Source organism: Rana temporaria, chromosome 6 (genome assembly GCF_905171775.1).
Source record: "Rana temporaria chromosome 6, aRanTem1.1, whole genome shotgun sequence".
Classification (NCBI taxonomy): domain Eukaryota; kingdom Metazoa; phylum Chordata; class Amphibia; order Anura; family Ranidae; genus Rana; species Rana temporaria.
Genome location: NC_053494.1, coordinates 135,391,201 through 135,406,263, shown reverse-complemented (window position 1 = coordinate 135,406,263; position 15,063 = coordinate 135,391,201). Strand labels below are relative to the sequence as shown.

At 42.4% G+C, this 15,063-nt stretch overlaps 1 protein-coding gene across 1 annotated transcript in view; it reads right to left on the bottom strand.

Moving 5' to 3' along the window:
• EHHADH (enoyl-CoA hydratase and 3-hydroxyacyl CoA dehydrogenase) overlaps nt 1–15,063 on the bottom strand; it is a 107,371-nt gene that overhangs the window by 75,812 nt on the left and 16,496 nt on the right. The window contains exons 3-5 of the mRNA XM_040357407.1: nt 14,266–14,438; nt 12,587–12,698; nt 8,418–8,522 (exon numbers count right to left, since the gene is read on the bottom strand). Of these exons, the coding sequence (XP_040213341.1) occupies nt 8,418–8,522; nt 12,587–12,698; nt 14,266–14,438 (390 nt within the window). The remainder of the gene's footprint in view (nt 1–8,417; nt 8,523–12,586; nt 12,699–14,265; nt 14,439–15,063) is intronic.

Genomic DNA, 15,063 nt, shown 5'->3' with positions numbered 1-15,063 from the left:
AATTCATCCCAAAGGTGTTCTATTGGGTTGAGGTCAGGACTCTGCAGGTCACTCAGGTTCCCCCATCCCAAACTCACAGATACAAGCCTTATTCTGGAGTAGCATCCTTCTGCTAGTCCCAGTCGGAGGCACATTGCCAGCCAAGAATTGCTTCCTTGCGGTCCAAAACGACCACCTATTCACATGTTGCTCTTCCTGGTTTCTGGCCCAAGGTCTTTTTACACCACTTCTTTCTACAGCTAGCCACCAGTAAGAACTTGGGACCCACCCTCCATGTGCCTCCTACTGGGACTAGTATAAAGATGGCACCTGTTGGAACTGCAGAATAATGCTTGCATCTGCACCTACTACACGCGAGTGCATATCTTTTTTTATTTAAACATTTTTTCCCCCCCATCACTTTAAAGATTTAAATAAATTACTACACCGAGAGCGACACACTCACTTCGCTTTTTGTAGTCATTATCTTGGTTATCGTGCATTACACTTGTCAATGAGGCCATCTATCGGAAGCTACTCGCTATGCACGGATCATGCGTTTTCCGTTGGAAACATGTGGAAGTATGCCACCTACTGAACCTCTTGCATAATGCTTAGGTACTTTTTTTTTTACATGCGAGTGAATTATACAACCTTGTTTTACCTGCTTTTAAGCCATTAATGCATTGACAGTAGTGTGTTCCCTATCCTGTTTTATTTGCCTTTCATGCCTATTGGAGATACCCAAGAAATTGCCATCAGCCATACAGACATGCTATATTCTTCCAATTGTATGCAAGTGCAATACTTACCACCTTTTTCAGAAATTACTATGCTTAGACAGTGGCCACCAGAACCCGACTACAAGCTGCAGCCACTGCTAAAGTGTACCCTGTGCTTGGACTTTTACTCCTCATATGGTCCTTTATTTTGAGCACCTCTCTTTTTTGTTTATTACTACCACCATTTTTTTTCTCTATTGGTAGAATTCTCTCTCTCTCTGGGAAGTAATCATTGTAAGCACCTCCATCAGTGGTAAATGGTTTGACTCACCCTTGTAACAGCTACATCTGCAAGAGAGCGTATTCTTTTAGCAGCCAAATCTCCAGGTGAAAATAAGGGGAAAAAAAAAAAAAAAAAAAAAAATGTAGCCAGCACACAAGAATAGATAAGCTGAAAAATAATAAATGTTACCTTTTGGGTTAATACCGCTTTAAAAAACACAAGCGAAAATTATACTGCAGCTTCCCACATCTTAGGTGTGATGGCTGCATTAGTTTTCCTTTAGTTCCCTCTTTCTCTCCCCCCCCCCCCTTTATTTTCACCTGGTGTTCTGGCTAGTAAGCCTGTTTTTCAAAAGATGTACATCTTGCAGCAGGTAGAGGGAAGAGACAAACCATTTACCACAAACAAGGTGCTTGCTTTCAATGATCAGTTTTTATTTATACAATTTTTTTTTTTATAAAAACACCTTTTCCTATTACGGCTTATAAAGGCTTAGCTGGTTTCGATTTGCTTGGTGTATCTAAAATCTACTAGTACAGGGGTGCCCAACCTTTTGAAGAGCAAGGGCCACTTAAGCCACTTGGTAACAGGTCGCGGACCACAATGAGCGGAGTGGGGGGATGACAGATCCATGTCCACTCTGCATATGCAGAGCAGACACAGACCACGCTATGGGCCCTTCAATCTGATCCACCCAGACGAAAAGGGGACTGATCCCCTTTAGTTTTTTTAGTGGATTGGATGTGAAGTAGGCGGGTGTAGATGGACACAAGTCCGTTTACAACTACATAGGAGGTGAATGGAGGGTCCCATTGGGGCGGACTGATCGTGTGAAAGGGGCTTAAGGCTGCTTTCACACTGATGCACTGTGGGTGCATGCCACGGGTGCAGCTCCGGGCACCTGTGGTTTTCCTGCGGGTTAGCTGCCATAGACTTTTATTATATCCCGCAGGTGTGGTGCACGGTCTGAAAGCTAACCAAACCCGCAGATAACAGAATTCTATGGCACTGAAAAAATAAAATAAAAAGTCAACCTACTACACTGAAAACATACATCGCATGTGGTTGTGGTTGCAGGCCAGTTGCAGCACAGCTGCCTTGTGGCCACGGCATGTCTACAACCAGGAGTAGCTGCATCTCCCTGTTCAGGTGCGTGGATAGCTTAGCCAACTATATTCCTGCTGAAAACATTCACCCTTGGTCTGCTCTGGTGACCAGAATAAGGCCTCATGCACACTGGACGTTTTTTGGCAGTAGACGTGTTTGTCTACAGTCATTAAACTCTCCATGTTATCCTATGTGTCCATGCACACATAGGCCGTCAGCAGCAGTTTTGGGCAGGGGCCTTTTTGAGGAGGAGGAAAGAAGAATAGCACTGTAATGGTCGCCTCTGTACAAGTGATCAGGGAATGTAGCTTAACCTATAACAGTCTCTGTTCCTATAAGCCAAGCAAGTCTAGCTTACTGTTACATGGCTGCCCCCCCCCCCCCCCCTCGACCCCAGTTAGGTCATGTTCACTATCCAGGAAGTACAAGGGAAGAATAAACCTCCTGTGGCTCCAGCAGTGCAGTTGCCCCCAGGGGATGGCTGGAAATGGTGTCTCACAATGTAGTCATTGCAGGACAAATGTCATTTTTGCATGTGTGCGCTATAATCTGTTTTGTACTGTATTTGGTCCTATAGCAGCACCATCTTAGATGTATAGCATTTTTAGGGTGTGCCCCCCAAGTATCTTTTTGTATAGACCCTGACCAGGTCTCTTGGGCTGGAGCACCCCTCCCCCTCTTCATTACCTCACATTAGTGGCCACCAGTGTATAGGAAGAATCCCTTCAGTTCTCCCACATAGAGGAGTTTATCTCCCATGGTTGAGACCCAGGTTCTTTCATTCTATTACTAGGGTAGGACCCACTAATTCGGGGTACTTTGTCGCAGTAAGTGGGCTTAGCACTATATGACTATATAGTGTGACCAACCTCCCGTATTTTTTTAATATGTTCAGGTGTTTTTAACTAGCCTTGCAGGACAAATGTCATTTTTGCATGTGTGCGCTATAATCTGTTTTGTACTGTATTTGGTCTTATAGCAGCACCATCTTAGATGTATAGCATTTTTAGGGTGTGCCCCCCCAAGTATCTTTTTGTATTTTGTCACAATGTAGTCAGTCGTACTTGTAGATGGGTCAGTTCAGGTGGCAGATAGTGGCATGGTCAGCAAAACGGGCAAATAATCAGTCCAGGCAGCAATGTGGTCAATAAAAAGGCCACAGTCAGTAAAGATGGCAAGCAGAGGCAACACTGCACTGTGGTGGGGATCATAAATACTGTTGGCGACACACAACACACACACTTCCATGGGTTGTACTTTCAAATGTTGCCAACAGAGAACATGGCATGATCTACAGTGATCTTTCTGGCAATAAGTGCAACATGCACCAAACAAGGTGTGCATGGGGTAGAGATTGTCGACAACGTTTCCTACACCAGCAAGAAGGCAACCTTCCAGATCACCGGCTGATATTTTCTCCAACAAACATCACATTTGCATGTCTTCTTCACTCTAGATAATGATTCAAATGCACGATAAGCACTAACAGCCTCATTAAGTTAACCAAAGTATGTCATAAGTCACTGGAAGTACTTTGAACACCAAAGTGTCCTTTGGTTTATTGCAAGGGCTAGGCTTGATTCTTAGTGCATATGTTAAAGCTTAACCAATTACTGACTGGGCTGTTCATGTTTTTTTTTTATTTTTTTATACCCAGAATGATTCTAGTCAGAAGACCAACTCTTTAAAGCCCAACTTCAGGCACAAATTAAAATTTAAATAGTGTACCACACATAGGGGGTAATTTACAAAAGGCAAATCCAAATTGCACTTAAAAAAGTGCAGTCGTTGTAAATCTGAGGGGGTAGAGCTGAAATGAGGGGGAAGCTCTGCTGAATGTATCATCCAATCATGTGCAAGCTAAAATGCTGTTTTCCTTGCATGCCTCCCTCGGGTCTACAGCGACTGCACTTCTAAGTGCAGTTTGCACTTGTAGTGCAAAGTGGATTTTCCCTTTCGCAAAAAACCCCCATAAACCTAAACCATCTTGCAGTGCAATGGGTCAAAGTTACAGCTTCATCTATAAGCAAAGCCAATATAAAAAAAAAAAAAAAAAAACTCTGCTCATCTTCTGATCTATTCACCACCCCCAATGAGTTCTCCTGCCTCTGGAGCCTAGGAGAGAGGACCTGGCTACTGGAACTGTTGCCTCCACCAACAACATGTATGCACATCAAGCAGGCAGCGATGTGGACAACCAAAGAAGGACCCCATTAAGTAAAGTGATGAGAGCCATGTGACCATGGCTTTAGAGAAATGGACATTTAGGTAGGTTTTTTGGTTTTGTTTTTTTAACCACTTAAGGACCCCTTCACGCCAATATACGTTGGCAGAATGGCACGGCTGGGCACAATCACGTACCTGTACGTGTCTTTAAGCCCAGCCGTGGGGTCAACGGGACCCAATCGACGCCGGTGTGCCGTGATCGGTCACCGGAGCTGAAGAACGGGGAGAGGTGTGTGTAAACACACCTTCCCTGTTCTTCACTGTGGCAGTGTCAATGACGGGAACAGGCGATCATTGACACTGCCACAGTGAAGAACAGGGAAGGTGTGTTTACACACACCTCTCCCCGTTCTTCAGCTCCGGTGACCGATCACGGCACACCGGCGTCGAAAGACGATCAATGACGTCACACATCCAGCCCAGCCCCCCTACAGTTTAGAAACATATATGAGGTCACACATAACCCCTACAGTGCCCCCTAGTGGTTAACTCCTAAACGGCAATTATAAAAATGCACTGTTTACTGTGAAAATTACAACACTTTTTGCTGTGAAAATGACAGTCAAAATTGTCCGATGTGTCCGCCATAATGTCGCAGTCACAAGAAGAAGAAGAAAAAAAAAATTTAAAAAAAAAGCTGATCGCCGCCATTAGTAGTAAAAAAAATAATTAATAAAAATGCAATAAAACTATCTCCTATTTTGTGAACGCTATAAATTTTGCGCAAACCAAAATCGATAAACGCTTATTGTGATTTTTTTACCAATAATATGAAGAATACATATAGCGCAAAAATTATAAACCGCAGAGGTAATCAAATACCAACAAAAGAAAGCTCCGTTTGTGGGAAAAAAAAAAAAACACGCCAATTTTGTTTGGAAGCCACGTCGCACAACCGTGCAATTGTCAGTTAAAGCGGCACAGTGCCGAATCTCAAGGTCCTTAACCTGCATAATGGACCGGGTCTTAAGTGGTTAAATACCAGCAGATACTTAGAAGGGATGGGAAGGGTTTGCCAATATCCTGGGGTTGGTCTTATGTTTTCTGGTTCAACTTTTTCCCTAGATGCTACAAAGTGTTCATGCACACTGTAGTGGTCTGTCTCCTAAAACAGAATGAACAGATGGGGACAGATATTTAGACTACTCTTCTCAGGTAGTCACAATCAAATGACAGCAGTTACCAGTTCACAATCAATGCGTTTGGCTCCTATCCCCCACCACACATTTACAGTGCCTTGCAAAAGTATTCGGCCCCCTTGAACTTTGCGACCTTTTGCCACATTTCAGGCTTCAAAACATAAAGATATAAAACTGTAGTTTTTTTTTGAAGAATCAACAACAAGTGGGACACAATCATGAAGTGGAACAAATTTTTTTGGGATATTTCAAACTTTAACAAATAAAAAACTGAAAGATTGGGCGTGCAAAATTATTCAGCCCCTTTACTTTCAGTGCAGCAAACTCTCTCCAGAAGTTCAGTGAGGACCTCTGAATGATCCAATGTTGACCTAACTGACTAATGAGTATAAATAGAATCCACCTGTGTGTAATCAAGTCTCTGTATAAATGCACCTGCACTGAGATAGTCTAAGAGGTCCGTTTAAAGCGCAGATGGCATCATGAAGAACAAGGAACACACCAGGCAGGTCCGAGATACTGTTGTGGAGAAGTTTAAAGCCGGCTTTGGATACAAAAAGATTTCCCAAGCATTAAACATCCCAAGGAGCACTGTGCAAGCGATAATATTGAAATGGAAGGAGTATCAGACCACTAGGGTTGCCACCTCATCCCTTTAAAACAGAACACATATGAATTACACAGGTTCTGAGGCTAATTAAGGTGGTAATTAGACTCATTTGGTGCCTTACCTGCATTAAATTAGCCTCAGAACCTGTGTAATTCATATGTGTTCTGTTTTAAAGGGATGAGGTGGCAACCCTACAGACCACTGCAAATCTACGAAGACCTGGCCGTCCCTCTAAACTTTCAGCTCATACAAGGAGAAGACTGATCAGAGATGCAGCCAAGAGGCCCATGATCACTCTGGATGAACTGCAGAGATCTACAGCTGAGGTGGGAGACTCTGTCCATAGGACAACAATCAGTCGTATACTGCACAAATCTGGCCTTTATGGAAGAGTGGCAAGAAGAAAGCCATTTCTTAAAGATATCCATAAAAAGTGTTGTTTAAAGTTTGCCACAAGCCACCTGGGAGACACACCAAACATGTGGAAGAAGGTGCTCTGGTCAGATGAAACCAAAATTGAAATTTTGGCAACAATGCAAAACGTTGAGTTTGGCGTAAAAGCAACACAGCTCATCACCCTGAACACAGCATCCCCACTGTCAAACATGGTGGTGGCAGCATCATGGTTTGGGCCTGCTTTTCTTCAGCAGGGACAGGGAAGATGATTAAAATTTATGGGAAGATGGATGGAGCCAAATACAGGACCATTCTGGAAGAAAACCTGATGGAGTCTGCAAAAGACCCGAGACTGGGACGGAGATTTGTCTTCCAACAAGACAATGATCCAAAACATAAAGCAAAATCTACAATGGAATGGTTCACAAATAAACATATCCAGGTGTTAGAATGGCCAAGTCAAAGTCCAGACCTGAATCCAATCGAGAATCTGTGGAAAGAACTGAAAACTGCTGTTCACAAACGCTCTCCATCCAACCTCACTGAGCTCGAGCTGTTTTGCAAGGAGGAATGGGCAAAAATTTCAGTCTCTCGATGTGCAAAACTGATAGAGACATACCCCAAGCGACTTACAGCTGTAATCGCAGCAAAAAGCTGGCGCTACAAAGTATTAACTTAAGGGGGCTGAATAATTTTGCACGCCCAATTTTTCAGTTTTTTATTTGTTAAAAAAACTTTGAAATATCCAATAAATTTCATTCCACTTCATGATTGTGTCCCACTTGTTGTTGATTCTTCAAATTTTTTTTACAGGTTTTATATCTTTATGTTTGAAGCCTGAAATGTGCCAAAAGGTCGCAAAGTTCAAGGGGGGCGAATACTTTTTCGCAAGGCACTGTACCTCCTGGCCTCGGCAAGGTGTCCATTACACATAAGCATACACATCCCCATGCACTCTCTATTTGGGCATGCTCACATGGAAGTGAATGCATCTATGTATTATGCATAGTAAAGCACAGTTACCCATTACATATAAGCATACACATCCCCATGCACTCTCTATTTGGGCATGCTCACATGGAAGTGAATGCATCTATGTATTATGCATAGTAAAGCACAGTTACCCATTACATATAAGCATACACATCCCCATGCACTCTCTATTTGGGCATGCTCACATGGAAGTGAATGCATCTATGTATTATGCATAGTAAAGCACAGTTACCCATTACATATAAGCATACACATCCCCATGCACTCTCTATTTGGGCATGCTCACATGGAAGTGAATGCATCTATGTATTATGCATAGTAAAGCACAGTTACCCATTACATATAAGCATACACATCCCCATGCACTCTCTATTTGGGCATGCTCACATGGAAGTGAATGCATCTATGTATTATGCATAGTAAAGCACAGTTACCCATTACATATAAGCATACACATCCCCATGCACTCTCTATTTGGGCATGCTCACATGGAAGTGAATGCATCTATGTATTATGCATAGTAAAGCACAGTTACCCATTACATATAAGCATACACATCCCCATGCACTCTCTATTTGGGCATGCTCACATGGAAGTAAATGCATCTATGTATTATGCATAGTAAAGCACAGTTACCCATTACATATAAGCATACACATCCCCATGCACTCTCTATTTGGGCATGCTCACATGGAAGTGAATGCATCTATGTATTATGCATAGTAAAGCACCGTTACCCATTACATATAAGCATACACATCCCCATGCACTCTCTATTTGGGCATGCTCACATGGAAGTGAATGCATCTATGTATTATGCATAGTAAAGCACAGTTACCCATTACATTAGACTTCCCACCTCACAGAATGTAGATCTGTTCACACCTGTGCTTAAATGGATAAAGATTTTGTTGCAACACAATATAGACGTAAGAAGTGAATTTAGTGCTGGATCTACTTACCAATAACCTTTCGGGCCAATTGTATAGCTGCGTCCAAAGCATTCCCCTTCACAACTTCATCAACAATACCGAGATTTAAAGCTTCTGTGGCAGGAACATGCCTTCCTAGAAAATAAATGACCACAGACTATCAAAATCTGACTCGACATCAATGTAAATAAAATACAACAGTTCAGTTAAGTAAAACAAGGGTCATGTACCCAACTGATGCTTTCAGCAGGTTTCAGCTAAAACATTAATGCTGTTACATCATTTTTTCCCATCCCACTTTCAGTCTGGTAAATGCTGGACAGCCACCTTGTTTGGTGAAAAACTGACCAATAGACCGTTTTCGTCGGACGAGCCGATCGTGTGGGGGCCCCAGCAGTTCCCCCCGCCCCAACGATTAAAAAAAAAAAAAAAAAAAATAGAACCTGGTTTTAAATTTTTCTTACGGTTAAAAAAAAACGATCGTCTGTGGGGAAATCCATCGGTCAAAAATCCACGCATGCTTAGAATCAAGACGACGCATGCTCGGAAGCATTGAACTTAATTTTTCTCAGCACGTCGTTGTGTTTTACATCACCGTGTTGGAAACGATCAGATTTTTAACCGATGGTGTGTAGGCAAGACTGATGAAAGTCAGTTTCATCAGATAGCTGATGAAAAAATCCATCGGTTAGTTTTCAGCAGATGAACCGATCGTGTGTACAGGGCATCAGCCAGCTGGAGCTGCACATTAAAAGGAAACCCCTCTGCCAGCCAAAGATGTGGACATAATGAACTTGCTATACTCTCTAGCTGCTTACCAAAATGTTTACTCCCATTTGTCTTAGTTGTCCTTGTGTATGCAGGTATTGTATGCATGCAAATATAACTGTGTATACTGAATAGCATGCATACCTAAAAATATATTGCATTAAACCAAAATTATGCTTTTTGCAGAGAAAGATGAAAACTAGTTTTGAATGAAACCAATGATAGCAGAATTACTACTTCTAGGGTTAAAAAAAAAAAAACTTAAGCTGGCCATAGACTGTTAGATTTTAGAACGAAAGTACATGTAACAGTTTTTATTATATATAATAAATCCGAAAATTATTCTTTGACCTTTCCCTTCTCAGTTAGTTTGGACAACAATTTCAAGTATTTAGGATCAGTAGATATATCCTGGTGGACAGCTCTCAGGGTGTTTTTTACCTGTAATTTAGTGGGAGGAGCAGGGCTCAAGTCCTGTGGGAACGGAGTTCCTGCACTTTTTTTTACAGCAGGAACGCAGTTCCCTTTGCAGGACTAGAGCAGCCGAGCCACCCGAGCCAATCCTTCACTGAGCGGCGATGCCCAGCTTGACTCACTGTCGGGGGCAGGCGAACCTTAGTAATCCTTTATGTTAGTGGCCACTTCCTGTATATGGATTAATCGGGTAGTGTCCGGGTATTCCATCACTTCCTCGATGCCGCAATGTCTCCTGGGAGCTTTTGTCATTGTTCCCAGGAGACATTGCGGAGGTCTTCCGCGGGATTTAGAAAGAACTTGCTTTAAAAAAAAAAAAAAAATACATGCGCTTAAGTAATTATGCATATGAGCGTATCATTTTTTGTTTGGTGGGGGAGTGGATCTTGGGTGGGAGTTCCCACACTTTTTTCCCCAGAACTTGACCCCTGGGAAGGAGGGTATTGTTCTCTCTGGCCCATCTTACAAAAACTAAAATAGCTATACTGTTTTACCAATTAAAAGTTTGACGAGTAATGACAATATCAGGGACTAGAGGCATTCATGCATCCACAGAGGCCTATATGGTTAGACATTCCCATAAGGCGAAGAATTGGATTCAAGTTCCCATTACATGGAGGGCACAATAAGAAAGGTCGGTCGTTTTTGTTGTAAAAATGGATCACAGGTCTGGCTGGTTCCTTATATACTGCATGTCTGAACTTCCCTTAACCACTAAAGCACACATATAGAAACAGATCAATATTCTGCTTTGGAAAGTGGTTCCATTCAAAATACCATTGGTCCGAACTGAAATTTAGGTAGAATCAGATTTTGGGAGGTTTAGAGAGTTACTTAGAAGAAAGTAGTTTGTAAAATATTGGCACGTGTCATCCTGCACTTTTGAGTAAAGTCTAGATCTTAAATAATATAAGAAATTGTTAAAATCCTTGTCAGTTTAAGCCATCAGTTCCCCATTGAGATTTTTCTTCACTGCCTGTCCTATAGAAACAGGAAGTGGGAGGAAATATATATCTGAATATTTCTGTCCCACTAACAACTCAATATTTTGCATTTTTCACACTTGTCGGTCACAGTAACAATGGACACCAGGACAAACATAGGGTACCTAGCGGGGACAGAGGCAGCAATAAAACCCTGACAGAGGTTCTGACTCTTCCATCACTTTTTCAAAATTAGAAAATAAAACAAAAAGGCTAAAAATGGGTTGTAAACCCTCAACGTTTTTTACATTAATGCATTGAGGTGAAAAAACCTTCTCTAGTGCAGCAGCCCCCCAGACCTCCCCCACCCCCCTTTTACTTACCTGAACCCGGTCTTTCCAACGGATGGGACCGAACACAGCAGCTACAGTCGCTGTCTCGGGTCCTGATTGACTAGATTGTTAGCAGTAGGAGCCATTGGCTCTCGCTGCGGTCAATAAAATCCAATGACGAGGGAGTCGGGGCCAAATATGTCATACTTGCCTCGTCTTTGCAAGGGTTTTGCACAGAGTGGACCAGATCCTCCTTTTTGGGGGTCCCTCCACAGAGCTACTTTCTCCTCTTCTCACATGCCCCTATGGAGAAGTGCTTTCCCTGTGGACACTCGTGTGGGCGCGCTCCGGAGTCCTGCTGCTGCGTCCAATGACGCAGACAGCAAGATTCCGGAGCGCGCCCACACGAGTGTCCACAGGGAAAGCACTTCTCCATAGGGGCATGTGAGAAGAGGAGACAGCAGCGCTGTGGAGGGACCCCAAAAAAGGAGGATCTGGTCCACTCTGTGCAAAACCCTTGCAAGGAGGAGGCAAGTATGACATGTTTGTTATTTAAAAAAAAAAAAAAAACCCACACACCCTTTACAACCATTTTAAGACACAAGCTAAGCTTTTAGTATTACCAAAACTGTCAATGATCAACTTTTAGTTGAAACAGGCCAACATCTTTGGCAGGCATGTCACAAATGACAAAAAAAGTTTCTAGAACATATTTCACTACTTGACAATATTTAATCCAACACCACTAGATGTTACATGGCAAATGCTTAACAAACGTTTTTTTACTGCTTGCCGACCACCCGCCGTATAACTGCTGCGCTCTGCTGCGCGAGATCACGTAGCTATACGTCATCTCGCCGAGCAGCCAATAGGGGCGTGCCAACGCGCGTGCCCGGCGGGTGCAATCACCGCCGGGCACCCGCGATCGCTCGTTACAGAGCGAGAACCGGGAGCCGTGTGTGTAAACACACAGCTCCCGGTCCTGTCAGGGGGAGAAATGCCTGATTGTCTGTTCATACAGTTTATGAACAGCGATCAGTCATTTCCCCAAGTCAGTCCACCCCCCCCTTCAGTTAGAACACACCCAGGGAACATACTTAACCCCTTCCCTGCCATTGGCATTTTTATAGTATTTAAAAATGCCAATGGTCCCAAAAATGTGTCAAAAGTGTCCGCCATAATGTCGCAGTACCGATAAAAATCGCTGATCGCTGCCATTACTAGTAAAAAACAAATATTAATAAAAATGCCATAAAACTATCCCCTATTTTGTAAGCGCTATAACTTTATAAATACGTATCGGCCTAAACTGAGGGGGAAAAAAAAACTGTATATATTTTTGGGGGATATTTATTATAGCAAAAAGAAAAAAATATTTTTTTTCAAAATTGGCGCTCTATTTTTGTTTATAGCGCAAAAACTAAAAAACGCAGAGGTGATCATATACCACCAAAAGAAAGCTCCATTTGTGGGAAAAAAAAATGCCAATTTTGTTTGGGAGCCACGTCGCACAATTGTCAGTTAAAGCGATGCAGTGCCGAATCGCAAAAAGTGGCCTGGTCTTTGACCAGCAATATGGTCCGGGGCTTAAGTGGCTAGGAAAAGTTGAGGGACCAGCATCAAAAAATAGTAAATCCATATTTAAGCACTGCAGTGTAATCAATATACTGCATATGTTGCCATAATAAAATAAAAAGGTTACCTCGAACAATCATATCTAGAGCAGCAGGAATGCCTATTAGCCTAGGCAGACGCTGAGTTCCTCCAGCTGCTGGTAGAATGCCAATCAGCACTTCAGGAAGACCAACCCGGGACTGTAATCAGAGAAAAATTAAAAACACAAAAGGATAAAATTACAACAAATTTTTTAAGTTTCCATTAATAACAGTTTAACCACCACATGTAAAAGGGAGCAATCTTGCTTTGGATGTAGCTTGGGGCAGGGCTCGACAAATCCCGGTCGCCAGGGCGACTAGAAATAGGGTCCTGGCGACTTGGCTTGGAAGGGGGGCAAAAAATAAAAATAAAAAAAAATGTTTTTTTTTTTTTTTTGTGTGTGAGCTGACGCCATCTGGTGGTGAGACGTTGGTATTACAAGTTATTACCACCAGATGTGTAAGCTGGCGCCATCTGGTGGTGGCCGTTGGTATTACAAGTTAAACAGCAATTCTAATGTCATTTTTCACTATTTTCACTGCCATCTTCTTCCCTCTAATTAGAACCCCCAAACATTATATATATTTTTTATCCTAACACCCTAGAGAATAAAATGGCGATCGTTGCAACACTTTCTGTCACGCCGTATTTGCGCAGCGGTCTTACAAGCGCACTTTTTTTGGAAAAAAATTACACTTTTTTTATAATTAAAAAATAAGACAACAATAAAGTTATCCCCATTTTTTTTTAATATTATGAAAGATAATTTCATACCAAACATGTCACGCTTCCAAAATTGCGTCCGCTCGTGGAATGCCGACAAACTTTTACCCTTTAAAATCTTCATAGGCGACGTTTAAAAAAATCTACAGGTTGCATGTTTAGAGTTACTAGAGCTAGAATTATTGCTCTACCAATCGCGGCGATACCTCACATGTGTGGTTTAAACACCGTTTACATATGCGGGCGCTGCTCACGTATGTGTTCGCTTCTGCGCGCAAGCTCGTCAGGACGGGGTGCGTTTTCTGGCTCCTAACTTTTTTAGCTGGCTCCTAGATTCCAAGCAAATTTGTCAAACCCTGGCTTGGGGTAAGCAGCCTTATTTATTGTGGTATTTTAGTTCAGGTTCCGAGAGCCAACACAGGAACGCATGCATTGGAAATGGTGTAAAATCCTAGCGCATATACAGGTCAATACTGTCCAAAAGATGACAGCTCAATTTAAAATATATGTTGCATAATTCGTTCCAGAAACATGCTTGTAATCCAAAGCACTTGTATATCAAAGCAAATTTCCCCATAAGAAATAATGGAAACTCAAATGATTTGTTCCACAACCATTTATTCATAGGTCCTTCAGTTTATAGTCCATATTAAAAAACAAAAGATTGATTATAGCAATGTGACCAGGTATAATGGCCCCAGGGCTCTTCCATATAAAAGAGAAGAGAGACACCTCCAAGTGTAGCAATATGTTGCTAAATGTTGTACCTTTATTAAATGAAACCATATTGCTACACTTCTCTTTTACACTCTGTTGTGACATGACGGTATATATCAACTTAACATTTTTGGGAAAAAATTTTGCTTGTCTTGCAAAACACTCTCAAACCAAGGTTTTACTGTATTACTTGAATTGTAAGCCGATTAGGCCCCATGTTTTTTCTCAAATAAAAATATTATATTTAAAATTCTACTATAAATTTCTATAGTGATACACATTTACCTGTATGTCTGCCACTCTGTAGTGACATGCTAGGGCCAGCTCGAGCCCTCCACCAAGTGCTATACCTTCAATAGCTGCCACTACAGGCTTCCGGCTGGCTTCGATTGTGCCATTTATATCTTCTAAAGAGACAGTTTTAACAGCAGAGGTGCCAAACTCTCGTATATCTGCCCCTGGAACCAGAGACAAAAAAAATAAAAAAAAAGACACATTATACAGAAGCACAAAATCTGTACAAAGTACATAGGGCCATATCCACAAAAGAGATACTCCGGCGTAAGCCGTCGTATCTCTGGTTCTAACTTTGGAACTGATCCACAGAAGCAGTTTTCCTAAGTTAGGCAGAAGATCCGACATCTGTAAGGGACTTACACTGCCGGATCTTAGGATGCAGTACCGCATCCGCCACTGGGGGCATTTCGAGTCGAAATGCCTCTTCTGGTATGCAAATTAGCACTTAGGGCGATCCTCAAAGCTTTTGTGCTTAGTTTTTTCGCCGTAAGTGTTAGTTTGCCAGGTGTAAAACTAGGGCTGCTTTTACAAAGTGTAAAGTTAGTCACACCTTGTAAAGGCCCATTCAAGCGACGGCATTTGGTATGCATTCCCGAGGGAGAACTCCACGGCAATTTGTAAAATCCAAACCGGCATGGGTTCCCCCCCAGGAGCATACCAGGCCCTTAGGTCTGGTATGGGTTGTAAGGAGACCCCCCCTCCGCCGAAAAATCGATGTAGGGGGTCCCCCTACAATCCATACCAGACCCGTATCCAAAGCACGCTACCCGGCCGGTCAGGAAGGGA